Here is a 21,696-nt window from a genome sequence, read left to right on the forward strand (position 1 = left end):
TCAAGCACATTTTATAACAACTGACTTGAGCGGTCAGTAAAGTAAGACTCTACTTGCAGCTCATATTATGGTTATAGCAAGACAAGAAAATTGTTATTGAGAGGACCAAAGGGGAAATGAGGGATTAATGACTGGGAATAGTGAAGTTTTAGGTATATTAGACATTATATGGCTCAGATTAACTATCATTTTACAACCAGCAGCAAACTCTGCAGCTTTGGTGTTAAAGTCGCTGAAAAGCCACATCGATAAATTAATGTCAACACATAATTTTGTTCTTGCCCTGCTGTATATGTATTTGTGGGAGTTTCAGGTCATGAAATTCAGGGAAGAGATCAATGAAATCAAGCAGGAAGACTGAATTGCTTTTGCTTACAATTAATTTCCCCTTGCAGTTTTATTCACCTCCAAACAAAATCATAAACAAAATGATCTGAGTTCTGATTGTGTGGACGAAACACAAGCGTTGTGAAGCACCAGGAGGAACACCAGCAATAGGAGACAGTGCTTCAAGGAAGAGATTGTCCATTTATCTAAATGTATTTGCAATGCCAGAAAAAGCCATTATCTGAATATATTGATTACTTCAATGACTGGTAGAAATCTAAGACAAATTCGAACCCCTGACTAGAAGGATTTATTCAATACTCTCCAAACAAAAGCAGCTTTTCCTTTTTTAAATTGAGTCTTATCCTTTTTGTTTTGTTTTAGCAGACACACAGTAACCTGTTTGGGATTACATCACATTGTCCCTGAGCACAGAGGAATATAATCTCAGCAAACGGCCAACAGGGCTCCTTTTCCTACATGTTCTTACAGGGGAGGACATTACATTATAGCGATACCTGGCTCTTAGTTAAGTATTACATGTATTTCCTATAATTTTTATTTGATTACCTGCATGGTTTTAATGGCACTGCCTAGTTTATATGTGCTGTCTTATTGTTATCCGTTAAAAATAATGATAACATCAAATGAATGCAGTGGAACTAAAGGGGGAATCTCATGATAGCTACATGAAATAAAACGTTTATTTATCAAGGTAGACCTAAAAAATGTTATTTTGTTTATTAGGTCTACCAGTGGTGTTCAACGAGCATTACTGTTTTAGTCCAATTTTCATCCGAATATTGCCAAAACTCAGTGATTCTCTTTAAAGGTGTACGCATGTTGGCTGAGTTTCTGATTCTGTCGGCCTTGGTTTGTTTGCCTCCCACCTTGTGTCTCTATTTTTCCTGCGTTTTCTTTTCCATTCTCATGAGTGAACGGCAAAATGTACTTGACGTAAAATTATGCAGTACATTTGCTGGGGTTCAGCAGCGAATTCAGTCTTCAATAAAAGCTTTCAATGTCAATCTCAGAAAAGGAGAGAAGCCTACTGTTCAGGAGAAAAGAATTTATACACACAGGATGAAGAGGAAAACACATCACGGTGCCCTTTTACAGACCCTGATGAACTTTTACGTAATCTGTAACCAGAGGACATTGTATTAGAGAAGGTGTTCACATGTCAATCAACTAGTCTTACTCCCAAAAACTGGAAAAACTTTGAATATTTAATGAAAAACAACTGTCTGTTGCAGTTACAGTATATCAAATTTCCCTTCACCTGACCTTTTTTTTCTTTCCCGATCTACCAAAGTGAGTTACAAAGTCTCTCTTGACACAGACCCACTACTCATATGTTCACCAATGGCCTCTGCCATGCGTATATTTCGTGGTCTTGTGGTTTGTTGATATAGCCAAACAGGCAGCTCTCACATTAAGAGGGGGCATTTAACTATTAGATGAAATGTTGCTTTATGTCCACACTCACACACACAACTACACAGAAACACACAGGGAGGCGCAGCACATAAAGACTGTATTGATTGGAGATATGTACACACTTATTACTGATAGAGGTTTATGTGTACTTTCGGCGGTATATTTGCCTTTTCCTCTTTCTGTGAGGCTTCTTTATCAGCTGCCACAACACAGATTTTTCACAGACAGTTTATACACAAGTAAACATTTTATTGTGTAAAAGCTGTTTTGTTTTGTTAGTCTGGCCTATGTCACTCAACCGGTTCATGTTTTAGGCTCATGTAAATGACTGATAAAAGAAATTGACTCTCAAAAAAACCCCAAACATATCAGATTGTTTCTAAAAAAAAAAAATTATCTCGTCTCTGCTAGGCATTTGTCTATTTATTTGAGTATATAAAACTGCTTGGGCCAATTGATTGGACGTAGATATACACACACATACAAATCATGCACGTTCATAACTCATGTATTGATTAGACTTCAGTAAAAGTGTGCACATCCATCACTTTGATTAATGTTGCACATGCCTCCTCGTGCTTTCCTGGTATGCAGAGATTAATTTCCAACTAATATCTTAATGTTAACTAAAATCTTAATATGATTGTTCAGGCAGCTCTTGAAACACGTCTTAGGTTATTTAAACAGCTCAGCTATGAGAAGCTTTAGAATTAAAATGAGATTCAGGTTCAGAAGCGTTTAGTTACCACATCTTTCAACAGACAAGTTTAAAGATGTTTCATCTCTTTTTTAATGGCTTTTTAAAAAAAAAATGTAATTCAAGTTTAATTAGATGGCTTACTGATCCATGATCTCCATTTGTAACTATAGTGCAGGAAACTGTGAATGCTTGTACATCAATTTCTTTACTTTGGAGGAGGGCTGCTTAAAAGTAGAATTGAAGCTACAAGTTATCAAGTAAGCTGGCTCCCCCTGCCACAGATGTTTTAATGAATAAACATGCTTATAGACAGAAGCACTGACAATGCCTCCAGATGTTAGCTGGCAATACAACAAGTTATTTTTGTCTTGTTCGTTCATTATTTTTTTTTAATGGAAAATCTGCTTCTATTTAGATACTGTTGTCAGATAAAGTCCCTAATGCTTAGTGGAAAACATAAAAATAAAAAAGATTCGCTCGGGCAAAATAAAAGCTTCAACATACATCTGCATCCGTGTGTGCGTGTTGTTTCCTTGTTAACGCTGATTTTTCCGACCAGAGTTTATACTGTAGCAGGAGATTTGAGGTTATTTTGCCCTCCACAAGTGGTTCCAGTTAGTTAGTCAGTGAAAACATATATGTAATCTGCTCAATACACACACATTCACATTCAGAAATAATTGTGCATGTAAGAAATGATAACTGCACAAACAAATTAAGTCAATACCCTTATCTATGCATTCAAGAAACCCTGATATAATTATCCAAATATGCACACACAGACAATTTAACAAAATAAATATTAACAGATGTACCTAATAGGTGAATTTAGAAAATTAGATTTGCTCATGCTATTACTAAATGTAGTTATTTCTTCAGTATATCACTTTGTGTTGCACATTTGAGAGTGCTTTAACACTGACATTTTTAACATGAGTTGTGTCAAGTTATCATTTAACTATCGTATCATCCATATTACTATTCTTACAGGTTTAGACTGAGGAAAGAAAATTGACAGGGAATTTGTTCCTGAACAAAAGAGGCTCTAGACAAAGCTTAAGCATAGCAGCTGTATGGGCCATACATTTGTGACAATTTAGGTGTTTACTTGAAATACTGACTGCAGGTCTATAAAGGGGTAGCAAGGAACAAAAAACTCTTTATAGGTTATTAAAATGTATTTGGAAGTATAGTAACTGTTTTTATCTGCACAAAAGTGGTATTGGTGAAATAGGAGCATTTATCAGTCGCATGAAGTCGGGAGATTTTGGTAGTTTTTTGTTTGTCACACCCAAAAAAGATCTGTCTAATAAGATTAAAATGAATTCAATTCATGTCTCTGGATTTAATCATTTTGCTGACTGATATCGCAGAAACCAACCAAGCCAAATAAACCCTTTCGTCATCAATCTCAACACGTCACTTGTGCTTTGCCTAGACATTTGTGGCTCTGACTCGGGGGACTGTTCAGGATACTGCTGCGGAATTAACAATCTCCGTTTGTGGTTTCGGTTTCGTGTTTCGTTTGTGGTTTTTGTTGCAGATTTCCAGTGCTCGACGTGTGCCTCCATGTGTTCTTGCTTCCTGGTTTAGCAGCGGATGTCACCCCCCCAAAAAAACAAAACAAAGACAAAAACAAAAACAAAACAATATATGTGTATATATGTATGTGTATGCGTATGTATGCGTATATATAAGTATATATATTAAATATAGTAACAATGCACATATGCCTTAGGTTTTTACCAGCATGGTATTAACGGTTAATATGTGTGCAGACAAGGTTAAAAAAAAAAACAATCTCTGTTTCTCTCATCTTTCTCATTTATGTCACACTCACAAATGTTTTGTTTTACTTCGTCAGCTTTTCAGACTCATCTTTGTGTTTTTTTTGCATACTTCTTATCCTTTACTGTTCAGGCATCCAGGTTCCTTCTGTCTTGATGTAAAACTAGAATGATCTGGCTTCCTTATGTTTATCTCCACCTTACTTCAGCTCATGCTGCATTTGCTCCTTAGAACGTGTAGTGTAAAGTTATGACACAAACTTCAATAACTCCGCAGAAGAGTGGTGTGGAGAGGAATATCCGATTCTGTTCCTTCAAAACTGGTAACTTGTAAACTTGTAGTACTACACTATATGCTACAATACTAAAATACTATTACTGATCCAACACACATGAAAAACATGCATTTGTTGCTAAATATCAATATTTAAAGCTATATGGCAAATCAAACAAATCGTTCAAATAACTACCTATGCAGAGGTAAATGTCACTCAGGAACTGTTATTTACCTCTTTGACCATACTTTTGCTGCCTGGAGTCCTTAATTATTCATTCAGAAAATGTTTTACACAGTAAACGTGACTCTCTCAGTAATATCTGATATCCCTCTTAAAGTAATTATTGTCTGGATCCCGCTTGTTTGGAGTCCCTCAAATCTCTGACCCCTGACCCGTAGACATAAAAATATACCCACAGAATCCTGCAACCCCTGGAAATACACACACACTTCCTTGTTATCCGACAGCAAAAGTTTCAAAATCTGTGTAATCGATAGCAAAAAACACGGTTATTCCAAGAAAACATACTAAATATTAGAATATAACATGTCACAGAAACATCACACCTGTATTGTTATATACGTACATTAAACTTGATTATTTGTCCATGTTTTGTTTGGTCTGTGCAGTGTTTTTGTTATGTGTTTTTTTTTCCTCCAAAAAATTGTCCATTAATTTTTTGAAATATTTACACTCCTCTACTATGTACAGTAACCTCACTCTTTACTGACTCAGCCACAAGGCGATGAATAAATGAGTCTTAAAAGTTTCCTTGTGGTTCAACTGACATTAACATAATTGTCATTGCAACCACCATTTCAACCATAATGTGGTTTAAAATGTTAATTTAACATCACTTATGAACACCTTTTTAAGGTATAAATGAACAAGTGATGGATTGTGTGACCTTCACTAAGCTGTCTCCTCTTCATCAAATCTTTGATTGGCTTTTTATGGATTATAAATTAAGTCATTTCTTGTAGCTAGAGATGTATTCGGAGGAAATTAACCTCTTACATAAAATTAAAGACGAATACTGTTACTTTTACATTTTGGTTAATTAAATTTCCATTCAGTGCAAGAAAATGACAGTCGAGCGACAGTAGGGAGAGTAGTTAACCTTTTGAATGCATAAGTGGAAGCTGGTATCACTTGTTTCAGGCTTTTAGTGTTTTCTGCACCGTGATGCTTTACAGATGACTCAAATATGATACATATAAACAGCCTCCAGTACCACTAAATTCAAAACAAAATGAATAAAGAAAGAGGGCTTGAAAAAAGAGAGTGGATGGTTGTTTTCATTCCTGCATTAGTTGACTTCCTTTGCTACTGCTACCCGTTCAACCCTCAGGATACATTTCGTGTGTGTACTGTATGTGTGTATATCTTTCTTTCTATAAATTTTACCTCATGCTAAATTTCTGTGGTTCTTGCCTTTAAAAAATCAATCAAATCAATTCAAAACTGTCAACATGTTTATCTTTTCCTCTTCTCCTCTGAGTTTTCCTGAAGTCTTCGGTACAGCTCACTGCAAGCTGTATACATCATTATACGTGTATATGCAGTAACCAGGCTAACTCTCTGCTTTCTTTCCTCTGTCTCTCCTCCCAGGATCCCTCATTCTCTCTCCTCCTGCACGATAAGCTTCAGGTGCCCAACAGTTCTCGACGGGCGTGGAACGAGCGTGACAGCCGCTGTGATGTCTGTGCCACGCACCTCACTCAACTTAAACAGGAAGCTGTGCGCATGGTCCTGACTCTTGACCAGTGGGATTTGTCTCCAACTTCTTCCCCTCCAGTCGGACGATATGGATCTCATGGACCTCTGGCACCAGCAGGCTCATACGGAGTGCCAGGAGCTCCTGTGTCAAGGGAATGGCCTTCTCCGTTTCTTCCCTCCTCCTCCTCCTCCTCCTCCTCTGGTGCTGCTTCCTTCCCTTCTCACGCATCCTCCCAGTCTCCTTCTCCAAGCCCCAGCCAGACCCCAACACCCAGCCCAAGTCATGGATCATCCAACACCAGCCATGGGAGTCCCACAGTAGGGCAAACATCTAGCTGTGCTCCCATATACCCACAACCTCAAGGAGTAGGGCACAGACTGGGGTCAAAGCCCAGCTCCTTGGGTCTGGGAGGAGGTCTAGACAGACGGAATGGGTCCCCCAGTTCAGCAAAAGCAGCTGGAACCCAACACCAGCCAGTGACCGTAGTGAAGAGCCCCAGTAATAATGGCGGCCACAACAGTAATAATGGGAGTGGAGCTGGACCGAGTTCAGCTGCACATCAGGCACATCAGCACCTAAACCGTACTAATGGAGGGGTTACACTCTATCCATATCAGGTAAGCTGCCTATGAGTAGGTGTGTCTGTTAGGTGTCTGTGTGTGTGTGTATTGCATTCTCACATAACTATTTTCCTACAAGGACACTGTCATTGTTACCATGGAAACAGCGGCCATGAATTCTGTATTTCCATAATGATATGGGGAAATGATAACAGGTAACAACATACAGATGAATGCATTTCAATACAAGACAGGACTTCAAGGGTATCTATAGGGTTTTATAAGTGTGTGTGCACTTGCTGCCATGTTATCTGGTGTACTTAATAGGGACATTCAACCTTTGCAAATCCATGAAAACCTCATGATTCACAACCATTCAAACAAAAAGCTTATCCTCCATTACTGTTTACATGATTTTGTGATAGAAAAGTAGATGTAGAAAGACTCTTTAATGTTTCAGCAAATTACATCATAGTTTGTGACCATGAGCTGAGCACAGGGCCACTGAAGGACAGGCACACATGGGCAGACATGAAAAAAGGACACTGTCTGATTTGAGAGTCAATTAAGGTACATTTAGGCAGAGTGATAACTCAGCTAGAGCTAAGCAAATAGAGAGGAAATGTATGCATTGTATTTAGGGTAATTGTGGCTTTTACTTTTTCCATCGTCCAAATAGATTTCTTTATATTACTCAAAAACATCAGAAAAAAATATTCCTCAAAATCACAGAACTTTTCAGAACACTTGAGTTTTTATTCACTGTCAGCTGTCTGGCCCCAAGAGGAAAGCAGAGATCTGAAATCATATTGGCAGTTGTGATGTTGGGCCTGGGGGAGTAGGTAAACTGAAATGTAAAAAAAAATGTGGAGCATATATATCATCTAAAGATCCAGCACTGAGTCAGTTTCGGAAGCACAGGTTCAGCTCACCAAGGCCCACACCTTGGGTTGCTGCCTGTACCACATAGCACTCAAACCACTTGGCCCCTCCTGCAAGTGAGAGGCTCACAGGATGGCCACCCTATGTAAATCATTCAGGCTAAACCCTGGCTCCAGGGTGGGGCCCTGGTAACCCCTGTCTGGGTGAGGGACATGTGCCTTGGTGAGCTGGTCCTTGGCTTCCAAAACTGACAAAACAAAAACTGATTCTCAAGACATGGAATGTCATGTCTCTTGGGGGGAAGAAACCTGAACTTGTGCGTGAGGTGAGTGGTATCAGCTAGATATAGTCAGGCTCACCTCAATGCACAGAATGGAATTAGGAACCAATCAACTTGAGACGGGCTGAACCTTGTTCCACTCAGGAGTTGCCCATGGTGAGAGGCTTCAGATTGCAGTGGGCTTACTTATAGCCCCCCAGCTCAGAGCCAGTACATTGGGGTTTTTCCCTAGTGGACGAGAAGGTCGGCTCCCTGCACCTTGGGGTAGGCAAGCAGGTTTTGTTGTTTGTCCTTATGCACCAAAAAGCTGTTTGAAATACCCTGCCTTCCTGGAGTCTGGCAGGTGTGCTCCTGAAGGGGACTCCATTGTACTACTGGGAGATTTTAACACTGATTTAGGAAATTACATTGTGGTGTTATGTTGTTGGACTTCTTTTTTAATCACAGTCTGTCCATAACAAACACCATGTTTGAGCATAAGGGGGTTTATTGTAGTTTAAGTATTGATGGCACCAGGACATCCTGGGTCATAGTTCGTCATCATCAGATTTGTGACCATTATATTTTGGACACTCAGGTGAAGAGAGGAGTTGAGCTGACATCGGAGCTGAGGTCGCCATGGTAGTTAAAAAGTTCCATAGAGGTAAGGCTCTGGGGATGTCTGCCCTGAGCCCTCAATGTTGTAGGGTTGTCTTGGCTGATACATCTCTGCAACATTGCGTGGATATTGGGGGCAGTCCCTCTGGATTGGCAGACTGAATTGGTGATCCCCTTCTTAAAATGTGGGAGCGGTGGGTGTGTTCTGATAATAGGGGAATCACGCTCCTCATCCCCCTGGTAAGGCCTAAGGGTGCTGGGGAGGAGAGTATGATCGATTGTTGAACCTCAGATTCAGGGGGAACAATGTGGGTTCTGTCCTGGTCGTGGAACACTGGACCAGCTCTATACCCTCACTAAGGTCCAGTAGGGGGCGTGGGAGTTTTCCCAACCAGTCCCTATGTGTTTTGTGTCCCTTGGGACTCCGCTAGTACGGAGTATTAGTAGTACAGAGTAGTGGGTCCGTTGGTACTGGCTATCCACTGACTATACAAATGTAGCGAGGGTCTGGTTCACATTGCTGGTTGTAAGACAGATTTGTTCCATCTGAAGGTTGGACTGAAGGTTGGTCAGGGCTGCCATTTGTCACGGATTCCGTTCATAGCCTTTATGGACAGAATTTCTAGGCGTAGTCAGGGGATGAAAGGAGTCTGGTTTGGTGGCCAAATCATGCAATCTCTACTTTTTGCAGATGTTGTCCTTTTGGCTTCATCAAACCATGATCTTTAACTTTCCTTGGAGTGGTTCACAACAGAGTGTGAAACGGCAGGAATTAGAATTAGTACCTCCAAATCTGAGTCTCAGTCAGAAAAGGGTGGAATGCCCTCTCCGGGTAGAAAACGAGATGCTGCCTCATGTGGAGGAGCTTAGGTATTTCATAGTCTTGTTCACGGGTGAGAGGAGAATGGATCGGGAGATTTACAGGGGGGTCGGGGCAACATCTGCAGTTGTGCGGACTCTGTACCAGTGTTGTGGTGAAGAGAGAGTGGAGTCGAAAGGGAAGGCATTCTGTTTGCCGGCCGATTTATGTTCCTTCCCTCACCAATGGTCATGAACTGTGAGTAATGAACTAAAGAATAAGATCCTGGATACAAGCAGCTGAAATGACATTCCTCCGCAGGGCGGCTGGGCTCTCCCTTAGAGATAGGGTGAGAAACTCAGTCATCAGGGAGAGACTCAGAATGGAATCAATTCAGCCAGTTGAGGTGGTCATGGCATCTCATGAGGATATGCCTTGGACACCCCTTGGACTTTCCCCAGAGACGTATCGGCGTGCTCCTACTTAAGTATCAGTCCTGGGCATTGCTCTCCCTTTGCCAACCCCCGAAGGGGCCCTGCACTAAGCTCAAGCCTCCTTCTTTGCTTGAGGAGTGAGCAGGCCCTTCTTTCAGGGTGGGGATTCCCTGCTGGACGTACCGTGTAAAAGGATCACGTAATTCCAGCCAGATCCTCCCCGCCCCCTCGGGCGCCCTGGCTGGCCAGAGGAGGCATCATATAGGCCAGGACTGCTGCATGTTTTTGTGAGGGTACATTAGCTACCCAAGGGAACATGGGGAAAACATGCAAAATTGCAAATTAATTTAAGTTCATAGAACTTATTTCATTGTTATTTAACCCCTTTCTTTCCAAATTAAATGGAAACAACCCTATTTTTCTTAGACAATATGCTTGCTGTACAAAAATATTTTTCTTGAATTAGTCTTAGTACTTTTACAATTACCAGTACCAAAGAAAGACTCAAAATAAATCCATCTGATCGCAGCTAAGAAAACAAAATTGAATTCTCTATGTCTTTGGTATTCTCAGCATGCTCAGCTTTATCTACGCAATACCCTGGTTGCTAATCTCTTGGATCACAATCGAGTCCACCAATAAGTTATATTTCATCACGATACAGATAAATCAGAAGGAGCATAAGCAGGTTATATGCCTATGTTTTAGATTTTTTTTGGGTTGAATTACTGCTAAAATTTAATCTCCTTCAGAAAATGAGGATTTCAAAACCTTTCAATCCATTTCACAAAAATGTGTTAAGATTCATGGGTTTGTGCTGTACAGGTAGTCTTTATCAGTACTCATGAGTGGAAACCCTCATACCAGGCAGGTTTATGTTTTACCCACTTCCTGAGAAACTGAGCAAGAGTATATTTCTGTGCAAACACAGAATTGTATTTGTTTATCAATACAATAGATGCATGACTGAACCTTAAACGGGGTCTGGGGTTATTTGAGTGTGTGTGTGTGTGTGTGTGTGTGTGTGTGTGTGTGTGTGTGTGTGTGTGTGTGTGTGTGTGTGTGTGTGTGTGTGTGTGTGTGTGTGTGTGTGTGTGTGTGTGTGTGTATTCAGACACTATCAGACTGCAAGAACAATGCTCCATCAAGGAGCATCTCCAGGGCTCCATTAAGCAACAGTGAGTGGGATTACGCCATAAATGATGACTGACCGATGGCTTTGTTTTAATAATGGAGAATTTTCATTTAAAACTGGAACTGCTGCTAGTGGCCCAACATTAAAAAAGTAACACTGGAACACAAATATCACTCATAGTAACATGATCTGCTCTGTTTCAGATCAATCTTATTTGAAATTTAGAAAAAAAAGAAAATACATTAATAATTCAAATGAGCTAGGACAAGTGCTGTCATTGTGCTCTTTATGTAACATTTAAGATAAGATAAGAAATCCTTTAATAGTCCCCCAGAGGGGAAATTTCCAGGTTACAGCAGCAAAGGGGATAGTGCAAAACAAGAGGCATCAATATCACACAATATCACACAACAATAATAATAATAATAAACACTATAACACTATAAACAGTATATACAATAATAATAATAATAAGAATAAGAAGGAGAATAAAAGTAGTAATAAATAAAAAAATTCTAGTATACTAGTATACAAAAAGAAAAACAGATATGATTTATTATAAATATATATATATATATATATATATATATATTATAAACAGATATTAGATTTATTTTGACATCTTGACAACTTGAAGTTAGTTTAAAAACAGCAGTTGACTGAAGACTTTTGGATCTGATTATTAACAGCAAGTAAGTAAAATTTGTTCCTTACCTGCATAAAGGTTTGACATTTTGCATCAAGTTACTGTAGCATGAAATAAACTGTAAACGTGACTGAAATTAAATATGGCGATAAAAGGAGACAGGAAGAGAGATAGTGTAAGTAAAGAAAACAGGAGGATGGAAGGAGGGAGAAATTGCCTGAGGTAAAAAGTGGTCTAAAGGTGTATGAAGGGAGGCCAGAGAGCTGAGATTCCAGAAGACATGAAGAGGTGTGTATGTGTGCATGTGTGTGCATGTGTTAACGTGTATATTACATTCCTCTTCAGTTATAATAATTCATACAGTGATAATTAGAACTCTGGGGACTTTGTCACACACCCCCAGTACCCCTTCACTCTTTTTCGCACAACTTCTCTTCTTATTCACATACCTTCTTTCCTTCTGATGTATTATTTCTGCTGTTTTTCTCGCACTTAGACTGCTTCATTTTCACCCTCTATCTTTATATCATTATTCATCGCACAGCTTGAATCAGATACAAAGACACAAATTAATGGTTGGAAATGACTGTCGTAGTTAATAGAATCATTTTGATATGTTGTTCTACTAGTCAGTATTGAATTAGCCTTAAGGGTCTTCATGTAAATGGACTGGAAACCTGTCCAGCGTGTATCCTGGCCTTTTGTCTGATGAGTCAGGGGTACCCGTGTCCCAAAAGAGGAATAAGAGGGTTGGATTTCAATCACTTACTTAATTTGTGACCTTTAGTATGTTTCCCTTAAAACCATCACAAGGGAGAAGTGAAAAATGTCAGTAGACTAGACTCTATAGTATTTTGTTATACAGTATGTGTAGATGCATTTTTAAGATGATCTTGAATGTTCAAGAGGCTTTGCTATGTTTACGTGGGTCATTGAGTGTGTGCTGATAGAGTTGACTGTAACTGTTCAGATGTTGTCTTCATACATGTGTGTATAGGGAATTATTTCTTAACAGTGTTATAGCTGAGTCACCAATCTTGGAGTTGGAGTCGGGTCTCAAGTCCTCAATGTTTGAGGCTGAGGAAATATATGAATCCAGCCCAAACCAATTGACACAGCTATCAGCTTATTAAACACATGCGCAATCTTTTTAAAACACACTTTAGGCATCTGTAATCATTATGAGGTGGATTTCCATCACACATATTTGCTTAATAAAATCAACAATTCTGAAATTGCTTCAAGGTACTGTTGCGGGGGGCGTGGTGTTTCCATTCAACAGTGTTTAGCGAATGAGCATAATTTCTTGTGAATTCTCGAGTCTCAAGAGTTGTAACTCTCCGAGAATCTCGTCCTGCTAGACTTCTTCTCCAAACAAAGAAGAAAAACTCAACTTCAAAGAAGATTGACAGAAACATCATTAGTTTTGGACAAATTATGGCGATTGCCACTACTGTTGTTGTGAAAATACTCAACAAAAGACAAAGAAATGAAGATGATCATTCAAATCGTCAAATGGTCTGGTACACGGGTAGGCAGCCCTGGTCCTAGAGAGCCACAGTCCTGCATGTTTTAGATGTCTCCTTGCATCACCACACCTGATACTAATTAACGGCCATCATCAGCTTCTCATCCAGGTCTGCACAAGTCTGTTAATGACACAGTCCTTTGTATCAGGGTGTGATGAAGCAGAGAAACATCTTAAACATGCAGGACTGCGGCTCTCTAGGACCAGGGCTGCCTACCCCTGGTCTGGTCTTACAACCGACTATGTCACATCCAGTGATGCCAGAAAGATGTAAATGTGAAAAAAAAAAAAAAAACACTTTTGAACTTAACTGGCCTATTGACGCGTCTGAAAAACCACTTCAAGAAAGCGTAAAAAGGTTTTTCTGACATTTGACAGTTTTTCGACTACTAGGTGTTTCCATTACAGGACTTTTGGGGGGACTTTTAGGTTTTGCACAATTGTAGTGATAATGGAAATTCACTGATGTTACATTTCAAAATTGAAATACGTACTAGTCCTTGGCTAGAACTGCTCTTATTATCCATTGCTATATTAGTAACCCCAATTACATTTTTATTTAGCCCTACTTCTTAGTGTATTTCTATCCAAAGCAACATGTAGTGAAGTCAATAAAATGCACCTTTATATACAAAGAAACAGTTTAAATGAAAGGCCAACTGCACCACTTGATGATGGGTCGGCTGACTGATGGACTGTCTGTAACTGGCTTTAATGTTACAGAATTAGTCCCTCTTTTATAGAGCTGTAGCCGTAGCAGCAGGATAGCAGCCTGTGAAAGAAGATAAAAGAAATAAGTTCGAACTTAAGTTTATTGGTTAACAAACTACGATCACTAAGGAATCAGTAAAAGCAAAGTGGACAGTCCTAACGACGAGGACCTGGCATTCAAGCATCATGAGTTTCTTCTTGAACTTGATGCACATGATTCATATTGCACAAAATTTATGTTGCACTTAATTTAGATGTTATGCAAAAATATTTATATCTAAAATGAACAAAAAATCTCAGGACTCATCTCTGATTTACAAGTGTGAATGAGGTTAATGAACAAGTCTAAGTTTCAGTGAATAGGTCACAAGTCCTTAAACCTTTGGTCCGAGTCGGACTTGAGTATTACAAGTCTGCTTGTTTATGCGAGGCCATGATGTATTCTGTGTTTGTCTGTGTCTGTGTTGGGAATTGTAAAATAAGCCCATGCATCTCCGTTGTACCTTTGACAGTAATGGTGTTTCAGCAAGAAAGCAAGAGTGCAATAATAAATCACCCTTAGCTTGAGAAGCAGTAGGAGCAAAGAGAAGAGATCATCAAAAATGCTTATTGGAAGAAAAGAAGAGGGGATAAGGAAAGACTGAAGTCAAAAGGACAGATAGTAAGCGCCTGCATCAATTTAACATGTTTTAGTTTTAGTACTCCAATTGAAATCTGGCTTCTGTCATGTTTGCATAACAACATATTCTCAACCCAGGTTGAGGACACTGCAGAGGTAGAGAAACCTCTGCTCTGCCATATATTTTTTCTCCTTTCAAATAATTTGATATTTCTGTAAATCCGTTCCTCTCCTCACAGCACAAACCAGACAAACAGTTTGACGCTTTCAAAAAGGTCTGACAGTGGTATATGACTGAAGACAGGATAAATAAGAAAACAGGACAAATAAGAAATTCACATTCTGCAGCTGAGGGAGAGAGAAAACAAGCATGCCGACTACAACAGGAAATGTGAAATGGATTTAAGTGGGAGTGCAGCAGCAGAAATCCTGCCTCATTTAGAAACACTGCCGTCGAGTAATTACGAGTTTAAATTTGTTTGTAATTAAGATCACCAGTGACGTTACCAATCTGAGTTGACACTGGAGACAGAGAGGAGAGCTGTGAGAGGATGGATGTGGACAGAAAGAGGAAGCCACCTTTCTGCAGCCAGAGCCGACATTAAAGGCTTACTGAGTCAGCAGTTCAAGAGGCAACAAGCTCCACATTTCATATTAATGGGAAATTTTCTTTTTTGCCCCACAGAAGGTGTAGAATAAATGGAAAAGCCCGTACACTGAATGTCCCGACATTTATCCATCCTCGTTTTAAAAATGAAATGATAAATATGGCTGATGTGGGGATAATACGTCATTCCACACGCCCACACAGGTTACGTTTTGTGTCGCGGATAACGCCTCACGACTCGTCTTCCCTACGCTCAACTCGCCTTCAGGCCCGAGGTGACAAATAACATGCCTTGCGTTTACATTGCCAACACGCGATCATCATCCAGTGATATTAGCGGGATCCAATCTAAAAATGCCTTTAGTCTCTGTGTTTACTCTTCCATATAATGTGAGAAAATAACATTGCCACCTAGGTCTGTCAAGCAACTAATTTAAAAAGAAAAGTTGTATAAGATATATTGTGCGCCTCAGTGCGTGTGTGTGATCCCAGCATTGGTTAGACGTTTGTGTGTCTGGCTGGTTAAGAAAAACAGGACTTCAAATGACAGAAAGCACATGTATACATGTCACATTTTGTAGCCCGTTAAACACTGCCACACTTAGCAACATTTCAGATTAAACTGGAAAGTGATGAGCTAAAGGTTAGAGAAGTTCATCCCTGCAGGATAAATCTGAGTTGCCAACCCATGTCTGCTTATTACTGTCAGTGAAGTGCCCTTGAGCAAAGCTCTTAACTCCCATAACATGAGCATAGATGAGAGCATACGCATCTGCAGCCAGCAGCCCTCATATTGTGTATTTTGTGTTTTATTCTGAGTCATGAGTGTGGCAGCATTTTACTGTTATTCCAGGGGTCATCTGTAGTTCAAAGTGGATGTAAATAACTATCTACATTTCTTCCTCTCATTACTTTCAGATATATTTCCTTTCAAATATTTAAAGATTTGATGCATGTTTCCTCAAGGCTTTTTGAAAGGTGATTCTTTTGCAGTGTATTTTATATATATATATATATTTCTTGATTCATACATCTAGTTGCCTCCACTGTCCTTTTATACATGTGTATGCTGTTTATTTTTCACAGCTGTTTTCCATCCTCTTTTCTTTTCTTTCCCACAGTCTCTTTTACACTTTTTCTGCCCTGTTTCTGTGCCCATTGTATTCTCAGAATTATCTTCCCTCTTCTTGCCTTTGGTCCACTGCAGAGAACATCCATTTCTGTTAATTTTCCTGATGAAAGCAGACAGGACCACACGCATAAATAAACTCACAGACAATGTTTATTTTCACTCCCCTTATACAAGCCCGAAGACAGAAAGATGAGGAGGGTGAAGCGCAATATGGCGATGGTTTTCTTATGAAAAAGAATGATGTTTTCCTTTTTTTTAACCATTTCCAATGACTAGTAACAGAGAGATGTTGGTAAGTGATGTCAAGAAAAATCGAGGAGAAAAAATGAACAAATAGAATAAATATGTAAGTTTTTGTCTCTTGTCTTGTGGAAATCTGATACCACATCTATGAAAATCCTATAATCTCAGAAACAGATGTTATGTGAAAATGCAGTTAGTTGGTGAATTACTATTGATTTGCTGCATTATTTTAACTACATTTGTTTGCCATTTTATCCTCAGTCATCTCTTTTTGTTCTGATATTGTCTCCATCCTTTTCACTGCTGCTTTGACCCAGTATCCTCATGGGGGATCATTAACGTTTCATCCACTGTAGTATAACCTAATTTATTGTAAAATGTGGGGACAGCAACTCAGCCATTATGTTCCCTTGGAAATTTTGAATGAAGAAGAGTAATACCTTTGAGTGAACAAAGAAAAACATGATTTACTTTAATAAGTACATTAGTGGAGATACTACATTAAATGCCAGGTGATAATCTATTTTCTGGTTACAAGTTAAAAGTTCTAGTGTAAATTCTGCCTTATTGTGAGAGATAAGTTGCTCTGCTGAATACAGAAGAGTCCAGAAAATCAATTTAAAGATCATGATATTATGCAGAAACGTCTTCTTTTTTTTGCTGATTTTTATGAAATATTGGTATTAGTGTAGAGTTATGGGTGAATATGAAAAAAAGTTGGATGAGCTGGTGGATCTAATTGTTGGATGGATTGCCATGAAATGTTTAGCTAAAAGGACATTTTTGACTATTTTAAATCTAATTGTTATGGTGAGCGGCTGGAGGATCCAGATGCAGGCATGCAAGATTCAGGTAGCTATGGTTCCAAGATTTTATTAAAATAAAAAAATTGCTGCATGTGCAGGAAGTCCAGAAAATTACTAACTAAAGATAAAACAAAATTCAACCGCAGGTAAAATGAGTTGGCAGCTGGAAGGTTGAATGTTGTGGATGAATATAAACAGTGCATCTTCCAAGGAACAGAGACACCTGAGGGGTATAGTACTGGGAGAAGTGAATGCTGCTGAGCTAATGAGGAACAGGGAGACTGGTGGAGACATGGCATTATAGCTACTAAAGAGGGTACTTGAGGACATCTAAAGTACAAAACTGGCAAGCAATAGTGAACCATAAAGACGAATACAAGTTGTCATAGAACTAAATACAACAAAATATGAAACTTTTACAGGATAGGTTTAACCCAAAAAAAACCCCAGCAAATATTTGCCTGAATACAGCTATGTAAGTATTTCCTGACCTCTTCCAACAAAAACAACGAGTCCAGAGAGAATAAACTCTAATTCTGAACTTTTGTGAAGGATGTAGCATATGAAAGATGCAGATCAAAAATCGACTTAATGGGAATAAGACTACCGGTATGTTTATAGACAGTCAAGACAGACAACATATAGCACAGAAAAAGATCATCAAAATGAACAGTTATAGATTTTTAACGCATTAAGGATTATTTTGGGCATGTAAAAGTACTAAAACATTAATAGTTTAGACGCTTTACTTTCTATGTCTTACAAGCCTCATGGGCCAGTGGCTTAGCTGAGAGTTAGAGATTAAGTACTGGACACCTATGTAATATAAAAGCTTTTTATGTCACATATGTTTTTTTTAAACCCATTGCCCTGTAATTAGCACATGTTTTTAACCTATAGTTGAATATTAGCTATATCGCTTGCTGAGTTTTACAAAATCTGAAAAAAACCTTACATACATTGTTAGTTTTTATCCTGACTGACTGAGCCCCATGCAGTCATATAATGATCGAAACAGATATAACTGTCAAGGTGTGGGTGAGAAGGACCCAGATGCAGGAGATGGAGGCGGCAGTAGTTCCAAGAACAATGTGATTTATTAAACTTAAACTTAAAGCAGTGCTAGGCAGCAATCCAAACTTAAAATCAGAACTAACCATGACAAAATACAAAACATATGATGGGGAACATGGTGGTGAGAAGAGTATGGACCCACAGGGAGCAAGGGAAAGACAAGACATACAGTATTTTCGGCACTATATGCGCACTTAAAATCCTTATTTTTTTCTCAAAAATCGGTGATGCGCCCTATAATCAACCTTATGTAGGAATTTTGTTGTGCTTAGCGAAAATCTGTCAAAATGTTTCAGTGCGACTTTGGTAAGTGGCGAAGCCGTTCCGCTTGACTGACTGTCGGAACATTCAGCTGACACACTGAAGTCGGTCCTTGGTTGGATACGGGTTGCAAAGCCAGACAATGTTAGATAACTAATTATATAGTCCTGGCAAGCAAGTATCATCCAACATATAGTCAACGTTATCTTAATTAGATGTCAAGCCAACGTTAGGTTTTTAGCGTAGAACCAATTTTCAAATCTATATTAAAATCCAATCATAATCAAATGTTGGAATAAAACATTGTTCTAACCAACACTAAGTTTAGGTGTCCACTATCGCTGGCAATGATGAATCAATCAGAGAACCTCCTCCACTTTTTATTTGTTGATTAGTGGAAGACGAATGTGTGGCAGGGTGGAGGTGCAGCCACTCAGGTTGATGGGGCACAGGTGGGCCCCATCAACCTCTCCACCCTGCGCCTTATAATGTCGCGCCTAATAGTCCGCAAAATATGTTATTCAGAGGGCTTGACGAGACACAGGTGCAAACGATCAGGACAGATGGGAACAAGGAAAGTCAAGCCAAATTTAAACATAAGATTTCAAAATAAAACAAGAACCTAAATACAAAACCATGACAATAAGATAGATTCACAATGTAGTGGCAGGGATACATAGGAAGTTCCAGGAACTGTAGGTAGTTTAGATTCATGGCCAACTCCAAAGTAAAGACCAACAGAATAAGACAATTTTATAGAGCTTTGTTTATTCTTCAGGATCATTACACAGTGTAGACACATGTGAATGAACACATGAACACACACTTTAGGAATTTGTATCAAAATAAAGATAATTCAAGCACAAGCTAGATTTAATGCTTCTTCCTTGATCATTGAGGAAAAAATAAGTCCCTTCTGTTGGTAGCGGGCTACATTTTGGACAAGTTGTCTTTTGCCACACAGACAAACGAGTCTCAATCCTCTGTTTATTTGTTTATTTAAATATTTGACTCCTCTGGTAAATTTAGAATCACCAATTTACCCAAGAGCCCTTATTCACCAAACAATTAGCTATTTGCATGTCAGGGGCATGGGTCCTAGTGAGGCTTTCTTGTTTATGCAATGTGTAATAAATCACTGGGTATGCATCGCCGCACAGGTCAATGTTTTTTTTTTGTTTTGTTTTGTTTTCAGGCACTTCCCAGAAACATACCTGTTAGTTTAATTGGTAGTACTATATTGGTTGTATGTGTGAACAAGGATTATTGGCTGTTTCTGTGTGTTAACCACATGATAGGGGGAACTTGTCTAGAGCACACAACACCTCATGCCCAATGCTGACTGGTTTTCCCTCTATGGGATAAGTCGGATGATGTCTGGAAGAAGGTTTGAAATATGATTCCAGTCAGGAATTGCTTCAGTTAGGATGCAACATTAGTCCAGCACCTTTTGTCACTCACGTAGGATTTCAAAATGTCAAATATCAGCTGCAAAACCATCCCTCAAGATGACAACAAGGCTGATACTGTGCAGAATTCATGCCACTTGTAACACGGTGTAATGGAGTATCAGTACCTCAACTTTATTTATCCCCGAAGGGCAATTATGTGGGCAAAGTGCAGCACATTAAAAAAGCTAAAGGAAGAAAAAAAAGAGCAACTAGCAGTGGACGGGCATGAAAAAGATGGAAGAAACCTCCAGGCATAAGAATAGAGATGTCAGGTGGTGGGAAAAGCTGCATTGAAATAGCTCCATAACGACTGACACCTACTACTTACCCGAGCAGCTCACGCAGACATGTTGGTGATCTAATCAGGTTCCCTGCAAATTACAATGTGGACATCTTTTCCTAAGTAGGGCTGTACGATTTTGGAAAAAAAAAATTGCGAATTTTTTTCCCCCCAAATATTGCGATTGCGATTTAATATGCAATTAAATTCAATCAAAATAAATAAAATTTACGAGATGATTTTAATACTAACACAATATTATACATATTTAGTATAACATTTTCTTCCAAAGACTAGGCACCTTTGTTTTAAGTCTTGCATTTTTTTATTTAGCCAGTAAATACAATATACAATTTAATAATAATATGATTAATGCTTTTTTTTTTAGAAAGTGTTAACCAGATTACTTCAACATCACAAACCAACAGATCTACTAGCTCAAAGAAATAAAGTGATTTTCCTGTCATTTCAAACATTTCAGGCAATGATCACTGTCTTTGGCTTTTCTGGCGCACTCGCGCTCAACATTTTAGCCACACATCTGTCATACATGTTTGTTTTGTATTTTATTAAGATGCTGAAATAAGTTTATAGTTTTACTCCGTGAAGAAGAAATGTTAGCACGGCTTGATCTGAACACCTGGCGTTGCGTGGCATCTTCCTTTTGTAAAAACCTAAATAATCCTACAGTATGGATGTGCTGTACCTCTTCTAGACAGAGTTTCAGCTGACTCAGATTCAGACTGATCCATCTGGCTCATAGACTGTTTAAAACAGTCTAGCAGAGGCCATTGTGCAACAGTAAAGCACGAAGAGAATTTCAAAATCGCATTTTATGATATTGCGATATTATCAGAAACGCGATTAATCATTCAGCCCTAGTCCTTAGGTCATATTTTAAAAACTAATCCTATTTTCCCGCTATCTGAACTAAGCTTTAGCCATGCTCACTGATGTTATGACTTAAGTCCATCTGTCCAGTTCTGGCAGCTGACCTGGGCACATCAACACTAATGGTCACCTCCTTCTCCACTGCATTTTCTCCTGTTTTATTGTGCATGATAACCATCTGTAGGGAAACTTTTTTCCTTTACTTCCATTTATCAAGCTTCATGAACAGTGTGTTAAAATGTACAGATATTCCTTTAGTTCACTGGAGCCCCATTCTTTACGTTTTCTGCTCCTTTAATAATGCAGGTATAGCAAGGCAAGCCTGCTGTGCTGACTATGGTTTATATACTGAAGAGGCTTTTAATTTATAAGAGGTCATTTATCAAGGCAGTTGGCTACCTGCCTGGACCCCTGAGTCCTCAGCAGTAAATGTACAATCACCGGAGTTCATTTACACACAAATACACACATGTACAGAAACGACCACCTATAGAAACACACAGGCACA

General features: G+C 39.0%; 1 protein-coding gene across 2 annotated transcripts in view; it reads left to right on the forward strand.

The window, feature by feature from the left end:
• kif26ba (kinesin family member 26Ba) overlaps positions 1-21,696 on the forward strand; it is a 108,597-nt gene that overhangs the window by 31,341 nt on the left and 55,560 nt on the right. For both annotated transcript variants that reach the window (XM_061745292.1, XM_061745286.1), the window contains exon 3: positions 6,144-6,869. In XM_061745292.1, the coding sequence (XP_061601276.1) occupies positions 6,144-6,869 (726 nt within the window). The remainder of the gene's footprint in view (positions 1-6,143; positions 6,870-21,696) is intronic.

The sequence above is a fragment of the Cololabis saira genome, chromosome 2 (genome assembly GCF_033807715.1).
Source record: "Cololabis saira isolate AMF1-May2022 chromosome 2, fColSai1.1, whole genome shotgun sequence".
Classification (NCBI taxonomy): Eukaryota; Metazoa; Chordata; class Actinopteri; order Beloniformes; family Belonidae; genus Cololabis; species Cololabis saira.